This window comes from Erpetoichthys calabaricus, chromosome 11 (genome assembly GCF_900747795.2).
Source record: "Erpetoichthys calabaricus chromosome 11, fErpCal1.3, whole genome shotgun sequence".
NCBI classification, from domain to species: Eukaryota; Metazoa; Chordata; class Cladistia; order Polypteriformes; family Polypteridae; genus Erpetoichthys; species Erpetoichthys calabaricus.
The window spans coordinates 65,402,270-65,425,370 of record NC_041404.2 but is presented as its reverse complement, the minus strand read 5'-3'; the positions used below and the strand labels follow the sequence as shown (position 1 = coordinate 65,425,370).

At 36.9% G+C, this 23,101-nt stretch overlaps 1 protein-coding gene across 2 annotated transcripts; it reads right to left on the bottom strand.

Annotated features, from left to right (window-relative positions):
- Positions 1-1,985: 1,985 nt before the first annotated feature.
- Positions 1,986-22,943, bottom strand: LOC114660504 (sterile alpha motif domain-containing protein 9-like). Of its 2 annotated transcripts, XM_028813239.2 has the most exons (4): positions 22,811-22,943; positions 20,352-20,432; positions 9,218-9,299; positions 1,986-7,161 (listed from the first exon to the last, which is right to left on the bottom strand). In XM_028813239.2, exons 3-4 carry the CDS (start codon positions 9,219-9,221, stop codon positions 2,537-2,539), a joined length of 4,629 nt encoding a protein of 1,542 aa, XP_028669072.2. In that variant the 5' UTR covers positions 9,222-9,299; positions 20,352-20,432; positions 22,811-22,943; the 3' UTR covers positions 1,986-2,536. The 2 variants fall into 2 exon arrangements, with proteins under 2 accessions (XP_028669072.2, XP_051789296.1); XM_051933336.1 differs by lacking the exon at positions 20,352-20,432 and having other exon boundaries at positions 22,811-22,923.
- Between the last annotated feature and the right edge of the window lie 158 nt (positions 22,944-23,101).

Below are 23,101 nucleotides of genomic sequence, written 5' to 3'. Positions count from 1 at the left end.
TAACTATTTTTATTTTCACAATTCTTATGGGCAAATAATTCATATTTATTTATATTAACCAGTCAGACCAGATACCTCAGACAAAGCATTTTGGACCTCAGTCTGATTTCTGATTAATACTACTGTATCATTCACCAGCTGTGAGGATTTGATTCCCCTCTCTTTTACTTGTATTCCCCCTAAAAGGGTCACAACTTGTTCTTCCTAGATGAATGACATGCAAGAACTAAAAGTTTTTTGTGAAGCAGGAGCTGGACAGGGTCCTTTACCAGTAATCACTGCTAGAACAGCAAAGCCAAAATGCTAAACCTAAAATCAAAACAAAAATCACTCACTAGCACTAGGCCATTTTTTGGAATGTCCAGAATCTCGGACAACCTGCAAGTGTGTGACCTCAACCTTTATACTGCCATGGTAATATTGTCAGATGTTGCTACTTCTGGTTACCAAATGGTAGCAACCACATCATTTATATAATTGTTAACAGTTGCTATGGAAACAGTTTTCTTAGTAATTTCCACTTCTGTAATCATACAGCAAGCTCCCTCATTTCACATTTCAGTAATTCCCAATATTTGGTTAGAAAGCACAAAATTCCATTTTGCTAGAATATTCCTAATGTCTGTGCTGAATGCAGTATTTGGTATATGTTTATTATTAAATTTCCTGTAGCTTTTATTAACATTACTTAGAACACTAATTTCCAAGTCGAAAGCAAGGATTATAACCCTGTCCAGTAGTTGTTCCTGCCTTGTGGTTAACGATTGCTGGGATAGGCTCCCACTTCCACATGACTCTGTTCAGGATAAGCGTGTTTGAAAATTGACAAATGGATGGACCTGTTACTGCAGAAGGTTGAGTAGACACTTAAACCTTTTCTCGCATAATATTAAATATGAACCAATGTTTGATTCTGGATTGTTTCGTTAAATCTTTAGTACACCATGCAAATTGCTTAGTGTCAGGGTGAATAGTTCTCCATACATCATAGACTCCAAGGGTCACGCATACTGGATGAAGAACAGTCAACTGGGGGTATCTCTCTATTGTCTTATCAAAGACAGATTTAAAATCATTGTATACAAAAAGTTTTAGATTTTAGAAAATGTGTGTAGTAACACTCCACTCAAAAATATTCTTTTTAAATGTGACTTACCTTATGTAGTTTGTAGTGTTTGGCAAGAAAAAAATGTAATCTCATGAATTAATGCAGAATATAGATAAAAGTTTCTGATATAAAAGACATCTATATATTTCAATGCTGGGCAAAAGCAAAAATAATCAAAAAGTCAATGAAAACATCTCATGTTCCTCATGTTGCATAATCAACTGGTCAAGTTATCCAATAGTATGCTTGCAACATCCCAAACACATGTATTTTTTAACAAAATATTGTGAAATAAACTGGTTCAGTAAAACGCTCCTGTAAATGAAAATGGATCTCACTCAGACCCATCCAAGCATCTGAAGTGAAGACCTGCTTCTCTGCCTTATTCATTGGTCAGGGGTCCAGCCCAGTAACAGCTTACTCATTGGCTAACATTGGGCTTCATATGATATCATCAAAGTGCACACTGGCAGATGTGTAAAATTAATATTAAAAGTTAAACAAAAGCCAGTGAAACATTAGTAGGAAGAAAATATGTCTCATACTTATACATATCTGAGATGCTTCAACAAGCAGGAGGTCAGTTCACTCCATGCAGTTTCACAGACTGCTGTTCAATAATCCTGAGGTACTCAAGATGTGGCTCACCACTATGAATATAAATGTAATGACAAGAAGCAGGTGTACAACTCAAATGCTCTTTTATCCATCAGTAAAAACTAAATGGGGTAGGTAACATATGAAATAAACATAATCCTCAAAATAAGGATAACTCATTGGCCTCAGTGATCATAATATAATTTAATAATTTCCTCATTGGAAACCCTTCAATATTGCAAACCCTGCACTATAATTACTACAATGTTAAAATTTCTGGTTTTTTAGACACTAAACACTGCCTCTATGTCACTAATACAGTATACATTTTGTACATTATAGACCATGTAAATTTGCTTTGAGAGTAATAATGTGTATTTTATTGGATGTAGAGCATCACACAATCTTTGCTGATACTACTGTGATTGCCATTTTTTATGTATGTAGGTACAGCAGGTTCTACTTACACTTTGAACATAAAAACAATAAGCTCCCTTATGCCTTTCTTACTTTTTCCATCTCACAAAGTATCCTGATGATATGAAACTTTCAGTATAATTCATTTCAACCATTCAATCCATGGTGCTTATTTGAAGTTTTAGATTGGTACATCAGGAATTCTTAATATAGTACATTCTAGTTAGGGATGTGAGTAAAAAATGTTTAAATGTTTAAACCAATTTGTGACAGACATTAAATCTGCCAATTCTGAGTTGCTGTAATTCAACATTAATAAGTTCAGATATCTGTGTCAACATTTACAGTACATGATTTTATTCTTTACAAAAAACCTTTACTAAACTTCTTGTATTTTAACATTCCTCATTCTAATCATTTGTCAATCTGTACATTAAAAGCAACTGGACCATAAAATGAAAATCCTAAGTAGAATATAACATTTTCATTGGCATTTGGCATTGAGGCAGAATTCATAGGAAGGATATGAATTTTGCTGTCCTTGTGAGCTCCTCGAACAAAAACACCACCATCTTCTGTCCATCCCTTGCACTGTTTCAAAAGCTGCCTAAATTCTTTCATCTCCCACACTTCACCACTTAGCCATTTTAATCTCCTTTCATTAAAAGTGCATTTCAGGATTTTTTCTACCTTGCTCCTATGTATGATCCTATCAAGGCCTTTTCCATTTCCCAGAAAGAAGTGAGTGTAAATTCTTTTTTTCCTGGGAGGAATATTTTTAATTTTGATACCATACAGCCGTTTCAAGGTATCAATTGCAGACAGTAATATTTCATTATTCCTACGATTATTTTCATTGCTTTCAAATCCATCTGGCCAAAATAATATGGAAAGCAAGAATGCCGCTGTAGGAGGGTAAGCATAGTTTTTCAGTTTACGCAACTGCATGCAGATTTGTTGAAGTTTTTCTAGGGTGACACGTTTGACAGAACGAGGCAAAGCACACCCCAGAGCAATCTGACTGGTTATATAATTTACAAGATCCAGTGGGTCCAGTCTCTCCTTTTGTAGATCCTTGGGGTACATGCTGATGATTTTTTCTAGATTCTGGCCAGATTTATCATTTTCATTGTCGGTTAGCATTGACAGTATGGTAGTTATGTTGCCACCCCCGTTACGATAAATAAGCATACGTTTCATCAGAGGGGTCAACTTATTCTTAGGTTCTGTCTCAATTTTTATATTTGAGGAAAAGCTGAAAAAACGTGCATAGATCTGAGCTTTCCGCAACAACCAGTTTCTTGGATTGTACACATGTTCCAGCTCTTTGCTCTGTTGTTCCTCTTCCTCTACAGTTTTATCCGTTTGAAAGTAACTTAAATCCTCAGAAATCCATTCCAGAGCTTCATAAATGCATCTTTGTAGTCCTTTTATATGGCCATGTAAAGTTTGCCAATATTTCTCTATTCTGACAGGAATGTAATCTGTGAGTAAATACCGCTGTAATTCACAATGTCCATTTTTTTCTGTAAATATATCCACATTTTCAATCAGTTGTAACAAACGGCATCCCACATCAACCTCTCCAAAGTAAGCAGTATTATTCATGTGGTCCATTTCAGCTTTGTCAGCTTTCTCTGAAGCTCGAAAACATTCCATTGCCTTCAATGCAATCTGGATTATTTCAGAGGTATTTTCAGCAGTAATGTCCCCTTTTGGTGAAGGGTATAAGAAATTGAACCACTTCCTATAAACCTGACCTTCTGTGTGCAGAATAATCGAATCATTTGGAAGCTTAGATTTTGCCTTTTCAGCCCATTTCTTGGCGTCCTCAAACTGGTTGTGTGTATAATGTAGGCGGGCTAACTGCTGAGCAAAAAAAGGATCCTCGCCAAAAAGTAAATAAGCCATAATTAACAACTCTATGGCTTTTTGTGGATTTTTTTCTTCATTGAGAATATGCATGATCAAAGGAGCAAAAAAGGTATCTGTGTCATCACCTCTACTTTTTCTATGTCTTCTTATAAACAGGTTCCTTAAAAACTTTACATAGTCATCTCGGCCAAAGCGATGCTCAAAAAGAACTTTCTCCTGCAAAAGACTCACCGCAATTGTACTCTGGGGCTGGTTATCAGAGAGTTGACGTAGAATTTCCTTTGCTACCAAAGGATGAATAATGCGTATAGATGAGATGTGCGTTGTGCTTTCTCTTAAGTGGATAAAGACTAGTCTTCCTTGTTCCCCTAATGAATTTTCAAAAGCATGCAGGTAAAACTGTTGTTGTTCCACACCTATCCCGAGAAAGGCTATGCAGTGGGATACTGAAATATACGAGTTCTCAAGGTAACAATTAAGGAGGGCAACATACCTGATCAGGTAAGTGACAAGAGATGAATGATCAATACCTTGTAACAAATGTTGCACAAAGTCTTTAATGTACTTTTCCTCAAATTCTTTACTCATCAACACAAAGGTTAAAACAAAATAGGGTTCATATTCTTGCTCAAGCTCCTCACACTTTCTTCGAAACAATACCTTTTCTTTATCTGTCAGCTTGTGTGTAACTGCAACAGTTTGCGAAGGTGAGATTTTACACATTTTTTCCGGGTCATGAGATCTTTTACAGCTAAGCAATATGAAAGAAGCCACAGAAGGATTTGTCTTTTTACAGGACATTGCTTCCCCTAGTTCGTGTTTTAAATCGTCAAGATACTCTTCATCACAGTCCTCCACTAACAAAAGCACTGGAACACAATTGTTGATATCTTTTTCTTCATATTCCCTCAGAAAGATTGCATTCTCGCAAACGCTAGTGACACTGTGAGATTGTTTAACCACTGCACACCTCAGCTTTTTTCGATAATTCCAAAGAATCTGCCTTGCAGTTGTGCTCCCCCCACTTCCTGGATGATGGTACATATTAATCCGTGCCACGGCTCTTCTCTGGCCATGTGATTTTAAAGTATCATCTAGCAACTTAGCAGTTTCTCCATAAGCTTCACGCTGAATAATGTCACCACAATATTTGTTATCAGCTAGCCACAATAGTTTCCAATTCACTTTTCCTCCATGATAAAAATACCTCTCAGTATTTTTGATTTCCTCCTTATCAAGATATTCAGGATTTATGTTTTCACATTCATCAACACTCAGGACTTCCAGGGAAACCATTTTTTCCTCGTCCACAGCTCTCAGTAAACACAGACCCCCAGTGTGGACAGCAAGATGCTTTGTGACCCGAACAGTAATTGGCTGGATGCTTTGAACGGTTTCATCTACATGGCTCATCTTCATTCCAACAATGCTCATCTGATTTAAGGCGTCAATGCTGCATGATGTTTGCGCAAGGTTGGCCCATTTGGTAAAGATCTTTTTTGATTCAGAAACACATACAAGATATTCACTGCCAGTCAATTCAGAATGAAACTCATGAAAGGCCTCTACAATTGGCTGTTCAATCTGGGACATTAACAAAAAAATAACAACAAAGGAGCTTTTGGGAAGAATTTCATTACAGATAACTGAAATAGCTTTTTTGAGATATTTCTTTTTAGTTCTCATCCATAGCTTCTCGTCACATGATTTTTCATCCCCATGGTAATCATTTCGTCCATTGCAGAATATCCAGCTTGTTTTGTCAACAAGCTGCAAGTGTTTAATAAATTCACTTGTACTTAGCCCACTTTCATTCATGTAGTTTTGCAAGAAATGTGCATTTACAGCATGGTGCTCCTGGTAATGGTTACAGAAACCTGATGTTTTTGAATCAGGATCAAAATCAAACACACAGAAGATTTTCATGTGTAGCAAAAAGTTCATGTATTCCAAACTTTCACTGTCCCACTTGTTTGTAACAAGAATGTACCAAAGGGAATCATCAAGAAGTTTTCTGCCACATGTCAATAGGATGTGCAATTTTCTTCCCAGATCTTCAGTTTCTTCTGCAGGGTAGCAGGCATCTAAAGCTTCAGCTTCTTCTCTCCTTCTGTCTCGGTCTGCCATGCTGATAATAAAGTCATCTAGTTCCTCTTCACTGGTAATGGGTTCTGTTTTGGCACCTATTCTGCGGAAGACAGTTTTCTTTCCAAACTCAATCTTATTGTTTTTTTCATTATACTTTGGCAAAGAAACTGTGTAGCGTTTGCCTTTGACAATACTTATAGATGAAACAATGTCTACTTCAACAATCCACCTTGTCTCTTGGCAGCCCTTTCCTATTACCTCAATAAATTTTGGAGGCTTTATGCAGTGCCGCGCTTCCTCTCGCTGAGCATCATTTTTGAAACATCTTTCTATGTAATCCAAAGCATCAACATATATGTCTTTACTTTCAACTGGGATTCCAACTATTTCTCCATGGCAATTTTCAGAATTTTCTACACTATCCACAACTCCAAAGTGTATTGTACCATTTGTACGAACATTCATGCAGCCAGAACCAAATCTGATCACTTCAAATGCAAATTTGGATTGCAGACGCATTCTATCCAATACTGCAGCTGTAGTAAATGCTTTATATTCATGGCAAGGAATTATTAAATTTTTACTTCCTGATTCTGGAAGAAGAACTGTGTGTTTCACATATTTAAAGTTGATATCCTCTGTATCAAAAGGACGCATTTCACTCTGTGGCAATGATGAACCTTCACTTAGATTTTCATTTTGTACTTTATGAGGTTCTTGGTCACGTCTGGCATTCACCTCTACAGTGTTCTGCTCAAGTGATCTGCACACTTGTTCACTTTCTTGCGTAGGTGTACTGTTTTTGCCCACCTTCTTTACAGCAGTCTGTTTAGTGGACTTTTGCTTTTTACTGGAATCAAGTAATTCCTTTCTTTCACTTAAAACTAGATCAATTTGTCCATCTTGCATCCCAATCTTGTCCTTCAGAAAGGCTTCTTGTAAACGTTTTAGAACCGGACCCGTAACCTCCTTCTCCTGAAACTTGGTAATATATTGCTGTTTCACTCCTATTTCCTTAAGCCAGGCAGCAACGTGCACTTCAGACCATTCATCAATTGGTATTTCCTTGTAGTCCTCTAAAATAAACAAAACAAGAATTGGTTTTAAAGCAGAAACTATTATGTAACAGGAAGATGTCAATATTGTAAAACACAGCATTCATTTTTTTGGGAAAGTGTGATGGTGCAGGTTTGCTCCTTGCTCTCACTCTTCTTTGGGAATCCCTTGAAATCTCAACCGTTGATACCCTAACCAAAATGAGCCGAGCAGATAAGGATACATACATTGCAGACAAGGCATAAGTGTACAAAGGTACTCAGTGCTTTTATGAAAACAAGTTCTTAAAAACAGTGATTAAAATAAATAGTGCAGTGCATAAATAAATAATCCATAAAAGCAAGTGACAGCAGAGGTTAAAACAAGTCCAATAAATAATCCTTTTATAGCGAGGTTAAAAGCGATCAAGGCAGAAAACTGTCCTTTTAAAAATCTTGGTGTGTCCCTTTATCCTGGCATCTCCTCCCCTTATCCCGACAGGACCTTTCAGGAGGAGAAGACACCCAACCGACAGTCACATCCATCCTTCATTTCCACGTTTGGGTCCTTACTGCTTCAAGACTCCTATTAGGGTGCCCCATCTGAACCTCTTCTATCAGTGCTTAGGTCCCTGCAGCCATCTGTGTCCCCAGTAGGGCCCCCCACCCGAGCATCCCCAACTCCTTCTGCCTTCCTGGACTTACACAGGTACGGTATCTGGGTCACTCCAACTCACTGATCACTCAGCAGGAGTGGCCAACTTCAGCCTCCTGAATGTCACCTGCATGCTCTCAGGATGGGCTGTTCTTCCAGCTGTCTGCCTCTCCATGTATGCTTGTTCTTTCTCTCTTGTTCGTTCACTTGCTTTGCCTTCCTGCCTGCTACTCTCTCTCCTTTCTTTAACTTCCTTTTCTTCTTGATCTTCCTCCCATTTCTTTTGTCCCATGTAGGTTCCTCTTTAAACTGCCTCTCTAAATGGGTGCTGATGCGAAAAGGGGATACCTCCATGGCTCAATTGAGCCACCTGACTGATCCACCGGTTTCCACATGTGCATGCAGTGGGTTCGGCCAAGTACCCCAATTATCCATGAGTGAAATGTGCCTGCACACACCTTCCCTGAATGGAGCCTTGCACACGATTATTTTTATAAACCTAGCCACCTATTGCTAAGCCACGGACCCTCTATACCATAGAAAGTTAACAGTTATAAAGAATATGGAATTGGAACCTAATGCTGGAAATATAACTGCTTGTTTTGGACTCTTGGTAAGGAATTCTGTTTTGTACTTATGGGCCACCTCTTCACAAACACAAACCAAAATGATTATAGTAATATTAATAATAATATACAGTAATAGTAGTACTATACTAACTGCTGAAACTTAAGGAATAGCAATCCTAGTGAATCAGCCCCTCCTGGCAAACTGCAACCACTTCTTGGTCTTCTGTCTCTTTCTCCTCCACAGTAAGTGTATACTATGCTCAGGTTTGCCCATTGATGTTGCACCACTAAGTATTACTGTACTAAAAAAGTCTTTGTTTGTTTTTTTAACACCATATCTAAACCACTAAAACACAGTTTTTGTTAAGCTTATACTTCTAAATAGCTATACATATTAGTATCTGAAAAATATACTGATGCCTTTTGTATTTACACTCATACATTTTCCACAGCTGTTCTACATGCACACTGTCATGGGGAAGAGGACATTTCTAAGTTTGTAACAGTTTCTGTAAGTTGTGTTCAACTTTTAAACACGTTTAAAAACTCCTATTAGTCTGGTAAAGACCAGAGCTAGATTTTCCCCAGAAGCCAATAAAGATTACAAAGAATAAGAGGAATGCAATTTAACTTCACCCCTTTACCACTTTCAAGCAGCTGAGCATCCTCTGTTCAATGTGATGAATGCAGTTTTAGAAATCACATACTGTATATATGTTGATAAGAATTAGTGAAAAAATAAATGTAATGGGTGGCTGTGATTATTTTCGCATTTAGATATACTAACAAGTGAGAAACCTAAAGCCCACAAATATCAACTGTATTCTCTTTATTTTTTTAGCCAGCATATTGTAAAATAAAGGACTTCACTTACCCATTTTCCAAGTAGTGTAAATTGTATATGATGCTATGTATCAAATAGTAATCCACATCAGCTGTTCCCAAAATTAATACTCCTAGAAAAATAAACCAGCAACAGTATTAAACTAAACAATGGCATAAAATGCTGTTGGCATTCAATATCAACTATAGAAAATTTATGGGAAAGCAAAATTTAGCAAAATTTACAGATGGAAACAACACAAAGTCTTAGTTTCTGGTTACAAAAAACTGTTATTGCAGCGTTATTTATATAAATGCTGAAAAACTATTACATATAATAAAACTAACAACCACACACATACAATTTATCAGGTATTTTGTAAGGTCTGCTGTATCTGTGAAAACTTAATTGCTAATTTTAAAGACCACAGGTAAATAATTTCACACTTTCCATATTCTGCTGAGTTGGGTTATTTCAATTTTATAAATAGTATTTGTCATTACTAGTAATCATAGCTGCCTCCACAGGCTCCAGGAGACAGGTTTTAATCTTCATCTGGCCACTGACTATGTTTGCTAGTATTATTTTATCTCTAAAAGTTGTTTTTTCCACATTCTAAAGATGTGCATGTTGAACTAAGAGACTTGAATTGGTTCCTTATGAGTGATTTAAGATGATTGTTAACTGTGCACTGAACTGTCCTCTATGTCTCCTGATTGTATAAATCACTTAGGATTGAATAAACAACAGCAAAACATACAAACAGTTTTGATCAAAATAGGTTATCCAGCCCAACACAGCCTGTGAATCCCATTCACCTATCTTTTATAAAATATAATCTAGTTGAGCTTTGAAGGTCCTTAATGAGCTAAAGTCTACCACACTAATTTATTCCACATATAAAAACATTCAAAAGTTTGTTAGAAACTTACCTTTAAATAGCTTCTACTTGTGTCCCCATGATCTTGTTGATGAATCATTTTAAAGTAACCACTGTACTAATTTCTTTCTTAATTCTATAATAACTACTCTTAACCAGAATTTATACAACCTCTTTAAATCTTTACTCATAAGTCACACCCCACAGTTTTGGAATCAACCTAGTTGCTCTTTTCTGCTGTTTTACCAGGGGTGTTGTACCTTTTTTTGTAATATTAAGATCAGAACTGCACACAATATTCCAGACGAGGCCTCACTAATCTTAGTAATAACTTCTTGTGTAATATCTATTATTCTATCATCATTTTTAATCTCTCCTATACAATGTCTTGATGTGCACAGCAACAAGTCCACTATGATTCCTAAGTTGATTTCATAAGGTGTTCAAGTTTCAGATGCCCCCATTTGTGTATTCAGATCTAAGATCCTTACTTAAGACATGCAACACTTTACTTTTCATCCATCCATCCATTTTCCAACCTGCTGATTCCGAACACAGGGTCACGGGGGTCTGCTGGAGCCAATCCCAATTTATATTTATTTATGTTAAATTATGTTGACCACATATATACCTAAATGTGCATTTGTAATGATTCTGCCAAGTCTAGGGTATTGTTGAAATTCCACCTATAATAATAGGTTTTTCCAATAATTCCACCTAATAATAATAATCTACTAATAAAACTACTAAGCATTTTGACTGGCACAACCAAGTAAGGATTTCATTGCGCTCTGTTCCAGTAACTGATCTGGAAAAAGTACCACTCACCATAACCCTTTGTATTTTATTTTTGATCTACTTTTTGGACAAAAAAACAAATAAAATAGGAAGGGTCTGGAGTTAAAAACTAAGGTAACAAGTATTTAAACCACTTCGACAAGGGGCAATAATACGTAAGAAAACTAGCAGTTCATGACCGAGGGACTGCGGTAGGGCCAGTGTTTAGAAGTGGTCACATTAACATCCTGTGTTAGTATGGTACCAGGACAATTCATCACATTACTTAAATTAGGACAGGGTCATTTCATGGCAAATCAACCAATTGCCCATGAACTTCGGAGTCAAAAAATCCTGGAAAAATTACCAGGTGTACCCATGTTAGACAGGAAACACTCTGTAAACATTTTTTGATGTAAGATCAATACTTACCAAGATACAGACAGTTTAACGAGGGGAGGGGGGTGTCGATTTCATCCAGCCTCATTTTTTCACCAAATTTCACCATAGCTCAAGAACTAAACCATCGAGAAGGCTCAGACTTTGTACGCTGGTATATTAATTGGTATAGTATGTGACTAAATTAAAAACATTTGGTCCTGATGACCCTGCATGGTCAAAGCAGGCCCTTGAAATTGACTAAAGTTTAATTTGAAACTGACTAAAATTTTGATTTTTTTTTCCTTATTCAGATAACTATATAGGCTTTCAGAAAAAGCAATAAACAGAAAAGTAACTGTATCAGGGTTTGAACAGCAGACCTCTAAAATCCTAAAAATCATTTTGGATTACATTTTCAGAGCACCCTTACAGCATTGTGGGAATGTGCAGATCATTTTTTAAATATTTGTCATTTATTCTACATTGTGCCTTCTTTCTCAAAACACAAACCTTACTTTTCTTATGCAAATCTTTCAAGTTTATTTTCCATACTAAACATAAGCTGAATGAGCCATATGTTGAATTTTTAATCAGTAAGTTATCAAAAATGAACTTTTTCATATCAAATGACAATGTCCTATCTTATGTTGCTGAACAGAGAATGCAATTCTTCAAGGCCAGAAGAGTGCCTGGTACTCGAAAATAACCACTCTTATATCCCAACAAAAGATGGCAAACTCAAAGTCAGCCGGGTGTCTGGTGAAGACAGTCAATAGACAGTCTGAATATTCATCAATGATGAATCAGATGTGTCCCTCACATTAGACAGTGTCCTATTGGAGGCTATGTTGGGTGCATGTATGATGAAAAATGTTGGATTGGTGTGATTCGTGAAAAGAGTGAAGCGGAACCAGATATCCTGATATGTTTCATGCATCCAGACTATCCTGCACAGTCTTTCCATTGGCCACCTAGAGATGATATTTGTTGGGTGCCATTACAGTGTGTCATTGCACTGCTTAGTGCACCTACAATGGTCAGTGGGAGGCAGTACCATCTTGATCTCAAAGACAAAGTTGCCCTACACTCTGCACTTCAAATTGAAACAGAAACGGAATGAGTCACATTCCTGCTGCTGCAATACCAAGAAGTTAACATTTCATTATAACTAGTGTTGTATTTAATGATAAATTAAGCAGCTGATGTTCATGTGTTGTGCTTAATGTGCCTTTGGTAATTTATTTTTTTCCATTAATCCTATACCCAGGTTACTGATGAAGAATTTGATGATTATCATAACTGACACATGGTGAATTTAACCCATGTTTAGAATGGAAAATAAAAATGAAACATTCAAATAAGAAAAGTAAGATGTGTTTTTAAAAAAGAAGAGAATATATGTAGGACACAGGAAAAATATTTTTTAAAATGTCTTAACATTCCCACAGTGTATTAAGCTGGTCTGACAATTACACCCAAAATGATTTTTCACATTTGAGAGGCCTGCTGGTCAAACCTTCATGCAGCTTCTTGTTTGTTTATAACCTTTTGAAAAGCCCTCTGTAGGTATCTAAACATGGAAAAAGTTTCAGCAGGCTGTATCAGTTAGAAGTTAGAAAGTTAGAAAGTTAGAAAGCCTAAACATGGCAAAACCAAAGATGTAAAATATTTTCTTCCCCATTTTGAAGGTCTGCTCTTACCAAGTGGTGTCATCTGGACCAAACATTTCAATTTGTTTACGTACTATAGTCATAAAAGTACCAGTGTGTAAAATTTGAGCCTGCTAGGTGGCTTAGTTCTTGAGATATGGTCTTGCGAGACTGATGAAAAAGTAAAGCTGCGTCAAATTTGACACCCTTCTCCCCTCACAAAATTGGCTGTGTCTTGTAAAGTATAGGTCTTACATCAAAATAATTTTACAGGGTGTCTCCTGGATAAAATGGGTACACCTGGTAATTATTTTAAGATTTTTTTGAGACCGAAGTGCGTGGGATTTCTGGAAAATCGGTTGATTGACATGGAATGACCCTATACGTTTTAAATGATTTATTAAGCTACAAACACAGTAGTAAAGGGTGATTTGTAACTTTAAGAACATGGTGTTAACATCTGGTGGTAAATAAGACACCCTAATAGTTAGAAGACCTGTCTTTGATTTTATTTCCTAAAGTTTAATGTAGTCAAAAACCTAAGCTGCTTTCTTTTCATGCTTTATTTTACAAGAATGCAAACAAAACACATGTGAAGTGTAGTTAACATGTTCTCTGGTTGATAACTAATAAGTTTAGTCAGGACCAAAAACCTAACTTTGTAAATGTATTAGACTCTTAATTTTTTTGTCAAAGTTCAGGCAACTGCAGCATCTTTAGAGCAGCATGGCATAATTGTTAAGAGGCATGAGGACAAAGTAGCTGCAGAGGTATCAGAGAGTGCCAGGCATGGGGGACAATACAACTCGTTCAGCCTGTGCTTTTAGTCAGTGTGTATATCATACTACTTCATTTACATATCAACGAGGAATGTTAAGTATGTGCACATGCATGGAAATGGAAGAAAGGATGGCTGGTGTCCAGCAGATTGTACTGGGCCAGTCTGGACCAATTTATGATCTCAGTCCATCCCTGCCATTAAATGTCCATTTATATTACACTTTCCTCAGTTGAGTCAGGATTCTGTTACTCCTATAACATCATATCTCTCTATTATAAAAAAAAAATCTTGGCAGGGAGACCAGGGAGACGAGACGTGCTCTTCTCGGAAGACAATTTGACGTCCCTCGAGAGACACTTTAACGTCACGTGAGACAAGGCAGCGAGACAGAAGGACAGCTGCTGTACAGGCTTTTAAATGATTGACGCAAAGCGCAACAAGCAGAACACGCAGCTCGCCAGCAGCAGCAGCAACTCAGCAGCTGATCCGACCGCATTTCCTTAGCGGGCACTCAGCCACCGCCCCCCCCCACCCCTTTCACAACGCGAGCAGCATTATACGTCCCACGAGAGAGATTTAACCACGCCTGGGGCAGGAAATAAAGGACAAATATTGTTTTTACAAAGGTTTAAAAGTAAAAGTGAAAATAATGCATATGTAGCAATTCCCATGAAAATAACAATCTCTTTAAATTGTATATCCGGTAAACCAAACCCGGGTGTGGGTGAGCGAAGCGAGAAGGGGGCAGAGCCCCCTAGTATTTATAAAGCTACATATAAGTCCAATAATTTCTTATATATTTAATACTTCTAATATTAAGGGAATAAATATTTAGTGTATCACTTTTTTTATTTTGTAGTAGAAGCAACATCCGGTGTTGCTCGGGTAAGTCAAATTAAAGCCCTGTTCCTTTTTGTTTGCTAATCTGGCTCAGCCTGTTCTGGTGTTTCACTTATTCTTCCACTCAGTGACACAGGTGATTCACGAGGTAACACTGTTCTTAAAACTCACTGTATTAAAAAATAAAAAGTACCCTCAGGGTCAGAATTTTGGGTTTCAGATTAGTCTATTGTGTGACAAAGTGGGACATGTGTGCAAAATTATGGTGAGATTGGACCAAGGGTGTGGAAAGCTAGATCACCTCCATCGGCTTAGGCAAGCATCTCTATCCAGAACTGTTTCGACCCTCTCTGCTCCCCCACTCTGCTGACAGCCACGGGTGGCGTATTTATTATTGGAGATTCTATTGTATGAAACTTCAATATTTCTTGCCCTAAACAGAAATCTTTTGTTTCTTGTTTTCCCTGTGCTCATGTACAAAATATTACAAGAAGAGCCTGACAGTCTTCAAGAGGTACAAGGACAGGGCAGCGGGGACCATCATAATACATGCCGGAGTAAACAACGTGTGATACCAATAATCAATGGTTCTTAAAGTGGATTTGCAGCACTTAATAATGCCACAAAGGTGAGAATCTTCATTTTGGGTCCTTTACCTCAGGCTAGAAGATTGGATGAATACTACTGTCATCTGCTGGCATTGAACAACTGGTTGAAAGGCTTCTATGAGGGACAAAACATAGGTTTCATGGACAACTGGGATCTCCTCTGGGAGAAGCTGCATTTCTTCAAGGAGATGGTATGCATCCTAATAGAACTGGCACCCAGGTCCTCTCCAAAAACATCTGTAAGGTAATCTGTCTCTCCTAACTATGTAATTCTAATCCAAATTCTTTCCATATTGTCTTGCTAGGATATGATAACTCTGTAGCAAGCTCTTCCTCAAATATGCACTGCATTAACATTATAATAACCAAAAAAAAAAAAAACTGGAGAATGATGCATGAATGCAAATAATTTAATTACCATTTCAGTTCTAGATGTGCACTGCATTAAAACTATAACAGCAGACTATAGATTAAAGAAAAAAATCTGCACAAAGCGGCATTAATACAAATAACTTAATTACCATTTTGAGCAGCCATAACAGTCCACCATTTCAGCACTATTCTTCCGAAATCTTAAATATGGCCTTATTAAATGTTAAAGTGTTAACCAACAAGATGTTTTACATCACTGGTCTTATTAGTGATTGGAAAATTGACTTTCTTACATTAAGTGAAGTGTGGCTCACCTCTGATGGTGCAGCTGTTTTAATTGAATCTGCACCTCCAAATTATAGCTTTACTTATTCAGTTCACCAAGATTAAAAAAAAGTGGGGTCTTCATTGAGTATTTACTTCAGAAAGTTAAAGTGTAATGATGATGGCTTTAGTACATTCGCATCTTTTGAGTATCTTGCCGTTGTTATTTAAGGAGTTTCTCAGTCTCTAGTGTTGTCTGTGTGTAGACTTCCTAAACATAATGTGTCCTTCATTGAGGAATTCTCAGACTTAGTGTAAATTATAATAACTAACTATGATAGGTTCCTAATTGTTGGTGACTGTAATTTTCATATTGATAACCAGTGAAAGCAAAAGAATCCATGAACCTCCTGCACTCTTTTGGTCTGAGCCAGTACGTTAGCCGGCCCACTCTTGGTGGGGGCGTCACACTCTGGATTTAGTGATTACTAAAGGATTAAAAGTTGATGTGAGGCTGGTCGTGGATATCGGTTTACCACACCATTTTTTCATATTATTTAATGTAGAAATACTGCTAACTACAACTAATGAGAAGCATATTGTTAAAAAAAACGCTATTACATCTACACACTATCTAAACGTTAGATACATCTACAACTTCAAAGTTTGCTAACATTCTAAACAACCAGTCCATTTGTAGTGCTTACCACAATAGTCATAATAATGTAAATGATAAGGTGGAAATTTTTAATGCTAAAGTGACAGCTGCCGCTGACATAGTTGGTCCTGAAATAATCCTCCAGCACTATTATACCATAGAAGACACAAAGAGTGTCTGATTTAAAGAAAACATACTGGAGAGCGGAGTGTAAATGGAGAAAAACTAAACTGATAGTTCACTATGAAATATTCAAGGCTAAAATAACAGAATATAACAACTTCTCTAAAATTATAAATAATAATGCTGGTAATCCAAGAGTTTTATTCTCTACCATTGATTGTTTTCTAAACCAAGGTTACTCAATGGAATGCCTCCAAAAAACTTCTAGTAAAACTTATGAGGTTTTTGCTGTACTTTTTAAGCACAAAGTTAATGATATTAGAAACAATACAGTACACCCCACCAAAGCTGATCCTATTAAATCTCGATATTCCATTTTAATCTAATTAAATTCTTTCACCAGGATAGATTTACCTGATCAGTGCAGAATAATTTCCCAAATGAAGTCCTCCGCCTGCGTCTGTAACACAATACCAACAAGCTTTTTCAAAGAAGTTTAGATACAGGGGTCTTCCCAGACTGTCTTAAGATTGCTGTTGTTAAACACCTGCTCAAGAAAAATAATCTCCACTCCTCTGTTTTTGACAACTTTAGACCTATTTCTAATCTGCCTTTCTTAAGTAAAGTTCTAGTAAAGGCAGTCATTACACAGCTAAACGATCACTAGCAACTATAGGCCAGTAAGCTTAACATGCATCACAGGAAAATTAATGGAAGGAATTATTAAGGATAAGTTTGAACAACACCTGGCAAGGACAGGAGTTATTAGGAACATTCAGCATGGGTTCAGAAGAGGGAGGTCGTGTTTTACTAACATGCTGGAATTCTATGAGGAGGAAACAAAAGGATACGATCAAAATGGAGCATATGATATTATTTATCTGGACTTTCAGAAAGCATTTGATAAGGTGTCACATGAGAGGTTGGGCATCAAATTAAAAGAAGTGGGAGTTCAGGGTGATGTTTTTAGATGGGTGCAGAATTGGCTCAGACACAGGAAGCTGAGGGTAATGGTGCAAGGAACAAGCTGGTTAAGTTTGCAGATGATACCAAGATAGGTGGATTAGCAGATACTTTGGAATCCGTTATATCATTACAGAAGGACTTGGATAGCATACAGACTTGGGCAGATTTGTGGCAGATGAAATTTAATGTCAGTAAATGTAAAGTATTATACATAGGAAGTAAAAATATTAGGTTTGAATACACAATGGGTGGTTGGAAAATTGAGAGTACACCTTATGAGAAGGATTTAGGAGTCATAGTAGACTCTAAGCTATCGACTTCCCAACAGTGTTCAGAAGCCATTAAGAAGGCTAACAGAATGTTAGGTTATACAGCACAATGTGTGGAGTACAAGTCCAAGGAGGTTATGCTCAACCTTTATAATGCACTAGTGAGGCCTCATCTTGAGTACTGTGTGCAGTTTTGGTCTCCAAGCTACAAAAAGGACATAGCAGCACTAGAGAAGGTCCAGCAAAGAGCGACTAGGCTGATTCCAAGACTACAGGGGTTGAATTATTAGGAAAGATTAAAAGAGCTGAGCCTATACAGTTTAAGCAAAAGAAGATTAACAGGCGACATGATTAAGTGTTTAAAATTATGAAGGGAATTAGTACAGTGGATCGAGACTGTTATTTTAAAATGAGTTCATCAAGAACACGGGGACACAGCTGTAAACTTGTTAAGGGTAAATTTCGCACAAACATTAGGACGTTTTTCTTTACACAAAGAACGATAGACACTTGGAATAAGTTACCAAGTAGTGTGGTAGACAGTAAGATGATGAACTTTCAAAACTCAACTTGATGTTTTTTTGGAAGAAATAAGTGGATAGGACTGGTGAGCTTTGTTGGGCTAAATGGCCTGTTCTCATCTAGAGTGTTCTAATGTTCTAACTTGAAAAAACATGCTATTATTGACAAATTTCAGTCAGGTTTTAGAACGAATCACAGTACAGAAACTGCACTGTTTAAAGTAGTAAATGACTTGTGGATTAATACAGACAGAGGCCATTTATCTGTCTTATTTGCTTATCTGTTCTCATCTGAGTGCAGCATTTGATACCATTGATCACAATATTCTTATAAATTGCCTTAGTCAGTGGGTGAGCCCCTCTGGCAATGTCTCAAATTGGTTTGAGTTTTGCTTAACAGGTAGAAAATTCTTTGTTAGTTGTAGTAATTACACTATGAAGACACATGACATTTTATATGATGTTCCACAAGGATCTATCCTGGGTCCGCTGCTCTTTTCGATCTACATGCTTCCATTAGGTCTGATTATCTCAAGGCATAATGTGAGCTACCACAGCTATGCTGATGACACACAAGTGTATTTATCAATAGCGCCTGATGACCCAGACTCTCTTGGCTCACTGACCCAATGTCTTACTTGTGTTTTTGAATGGACGAGCAGTAATTTTCTCAAAATAAATATGGAGAAAACTGCAGCATCCAAACCATTCTGTCAGGTTCAACAAGAGCTACTACTCCTTAGATGTTTGGATCCTGAACTCTTTGTCTATATTGCATCACGGTCCTGGAGAACATTATTTTATGCTTCTGTATGATGCAATACGGTATATGGATTTTATAACAAAAAAGCCACTTGACTTGAATAAAGAACAAGAACACACACATATTGAGCTTTATATATTAGATTATTATGAGTAAGCTAGTAACATAGAAATCACCTTTATATTCTCATTTATTTGACTGCTTATTTGATTAAATGAGCTTTTAAAACATGGCCTGTACTAAGCTTCATTCCTCCTACACCAACATCTGAGCAATTGTGTTAAACTTCCTGTTCTCCTTAATCTTACCTGGATGAGCAGAGGTTCAGAGAAGAACATCTTGTCAGAATTTGCTCCTTATCTTAGCTCTTCATATTTCTCTAGCAGAACTGGAAGTCTAGACTTATTTATGTGAATTGCTCCGATGTAGACAATCACAACTGGTTACATACTGTATCTAGCCTATTAACATATCTAGGAAATATCTCCCAATCATACACCTAGAAAGCAGCACACTGTACCAGTGAAGGAAAAACCTTTGTGTCATCCCCCCAAATATCTCTGTCTCCTATCTTTACATTGCTCTTGCTGGAGACTTGGTTAAAGGAGATGTTTTGGAAACACTTCAAAGTTATCAGAGTTGCCATCTTTCTCCACAGGGTCTTGATAATGGTTGAACTGCCATGGGGCATCAACTCTAGAGTTGATGCACCTTGATGGTGTGAAAATCTTACCTTCTCTTTCTATACCATTTTAGAGCTGCATAGTCTCTCTCTCTCTCTCTCTCTCTAAAGGACAACTGATTAAGTCCATCCAATTCTCTGTTGTAATGGAGGCAAGCAAATTCCTCCTCTAAGTTCTGTGATCCAGTACTCCAGGGATTATTGGCATCTCTTGCAGAAGTAGGTCTCCTGGAGCAAGCTTCTCAAAAGTTCAGTATCATACAAGACTGACATGTTATCAGCATTATTTTAGAAATATTTTGAGGTAAAGCTGTTTAACCTCTATTTAAGTTAACATTTTAAATACGAGTTGTAAGCAACTAGAGTAGCTGATAACACCTTTTGCCCTCTTCTAGTAGTAGTATTAGCAGTTGTTCCATGTGTGCAGAATACATTGAAATCCTTACTTGTACAGTACATCTAACCAAAATGCAACAGGTTAACACTTTCTGGTTCCATAATAAACAAGAATGTATCAAAATACATAACATCACCTGTTAATAATATCATTGTACACCTTGGTCTTTGCCCCACTAATACTTAAGACTTTGTTTTAAAGTCTGCTCTGTAACTTTGTCCGTAACTTTCAAATGTTTCCAGGCCATCACTCACCTCCTTGCCTTTTTAGGTTTTTCCATCTCTTGATCACATTTTTATCATCCTGCTGGTTGCCTCTGCTTCTGTCACCCAGTTCTGTTCGAAATGCAAAGCAAATAAAAAATGTCTTCAGCTGCTCCAAATCAGAAACTTAACACAGCAAAAACAACTTTCTGCACAGGGAAAAAATAACAAAAATATACTCCATAGGCTATAATTGGTAATCAAAATGAAGTTTTAGGAGCAGGCGCTACAAATACATTAAACTTGCACATAGGTGAAAGCAAACACAAGCTCCCATCATGCCTTAAAGGAATGACATTACTATGTGACACGTGTTTTCTGTGGCAGCAATGCCAGCAGAATCCCAAAATAAAGCAACATTTTTTGATTCCCCAAAGATGATAACATTACATCTCACAAAATATTCCCTAAAAATACTGTATAAGTACTCTGCACTGTCAACGCCTGGTAAACTTAATAACCTAAAATTTTAGTTTCCTTTAACTATTATCCCTGCCACGGAACAGTTTGTTAGGCTAATTTGCTTTGATTTTGTAAAAACTGGAAGTATTTAGCCAGGAGACATAATGGCTACTGCTGCTTTACAGCTTCAAGAGTCTGGTCTGAAATCCTGGTCTGGTTACTCTGTGAAGTTTGTATATTCTAGGTATGTCTGCATGGATCAGTTACTCTGGTTTTCCCAAAGATGTGTGTTTTAGGTCATTTGGCCATGTGGGACTGATTCTGTACATGTGTTTGAATTTACCCAACAGTTATGGTGGCGCTCAGTCCAAGGTTAGTTCTTGCCTTGCATTCACTCCAACTCTGAACTGAACAAATCAAGCATGGGTAAGGAATATTATGGAAAATTTCATAACTGCTTTTAAGAAAATGATTTGAGACATCATCATCATCATAATAATAATACATTTTATTTATATAGTGCATATCCCATGCTCAAGGTGCTTCAGAAAGTTTCATAAAGAAACAGCACATAAATGTAATATTGGATACAAATGTTTCCTGAATAGAACACTAAAATAAATAGATACAGGATATACAAAAGTAATAAATAGAATAAAAGACAATAAACCAGAGTAAAATACTAAGTTCAATACTAAATTAAAAGCCTACAAAATAACATAATTTGTGGTATAACACACACACACAAATTATAACAAATGTCGGGACAGAAAGCGAGACTGACAGAGGGAGAATGTCAGGTTAACTTATATAATTGACATATCTATTGATACTGTTGACAAACAGCAAACTAACTGAATGTCAGTTGTTTTTGTACAATTTTAGTATAACCAATCGGGAAGTCCTCAGCATTATTTCGCATTTTATAACAAATGCTGAGTACAGTCTTGCCTAGATGGTTTTAAAGATATAAAGAAATTTCTAAATTATTGAAAAAGTTCATACATTTGCTTCACATTTTCATGCTTAGTGAAGATACTGTGGGTAACATCAGATTGTGCCAGTTCTCTTCATCCACTAACATAAATAACTGCAACAGAAGTGGCATTTTACTAATTAGAGGAAGGACTGCATTAAAGAACATTAACTTATGAGGACTTCAAATACAGATGCTGCTCTATCAATCTTCCCTAAAATGTTGGTCACTTCATGCACTACAATTCATTTTACTTCAATCTTTAAAACACATCCTTGGACTTCAAAACTCCTGATTTTGTAACTGTTAATTCAAGAAGCTCTGGGTGCTCCCTCTTGTTCTGATGCATGTCTCATTCAAATGATATCAGAACACTACAGTAAAATAAGTGTCCACTTGTACAGAAGCAATGCCACATTCTGCAGAGCAAGCCAATACTAATTAAAGACTCAGTCAATTGGCTGAATCCATTTCTCACTGTTTAGACAGAGAGGTCACGTGACCAAAGAGACCCACAAAAGAGGCTGGAGGGAAAATCTGGTAATCCCTCAGCATACTCTTTAGAATTTCTAAAAAATGCAGAGCTACTGTTTTTAAATGAAAAAGAGTCTTAAAGCCTGACATAGTATTTTAAACGTCCCAGTTAGTGATACTGTTTTTTTACAGTAGATTCTGAACCTAAAACTATGGCTTGCGCTTAGAAACGTTGAATTTGATAATAAATGTATAATTTCAATTGTGTGCAATTCCCTCTCTCGCTGTGTCATTCTGTACTCCTTTGCATTTTAAATGTTGTTTTCCTTTTAATGCAAAAATATTATTTTCCCCTAATGTATGTGCCACACCTCTAAGTATCTCGGCAGCCATTGCAATGCGGCGATAAGCTGCAATGCACATATACAGTATGTTTCATGAAGAATATTTTGGATTTATAAGGAGACTGTCACTGCATTTCACGCATTGCTTTAATTTTTCACCATGCACTCACTATTATACAAGCAATGGTCGAATCAATTTTTAAAAATAATAATATGCAAACACTTTGGATAAACTGTTATGCAGAGAAACTTACCTTTATTTTGATCAGTCTGAAAAAGGTTCGTTACAAAGATTACGACGGCTACCCGAGATCAGCACGCCAGAGCTGTAATCTCCGCAGTGAAGTCCCAAGTGCCGAGAAACGAAACTAAAGTGAAGAGAAGGCGCATGCGTAGTGTGAGAGTGCCCTACATCATACTGTACGGCGATGCCCGATCTGCTTTACAATTAACTCTTCAATTACTTGCATACATTCTTGCTTACAAAATTTTTTTTTTTCATATTAGTCATAGGGACATAATACATGGAAATACTTAGTTGGATG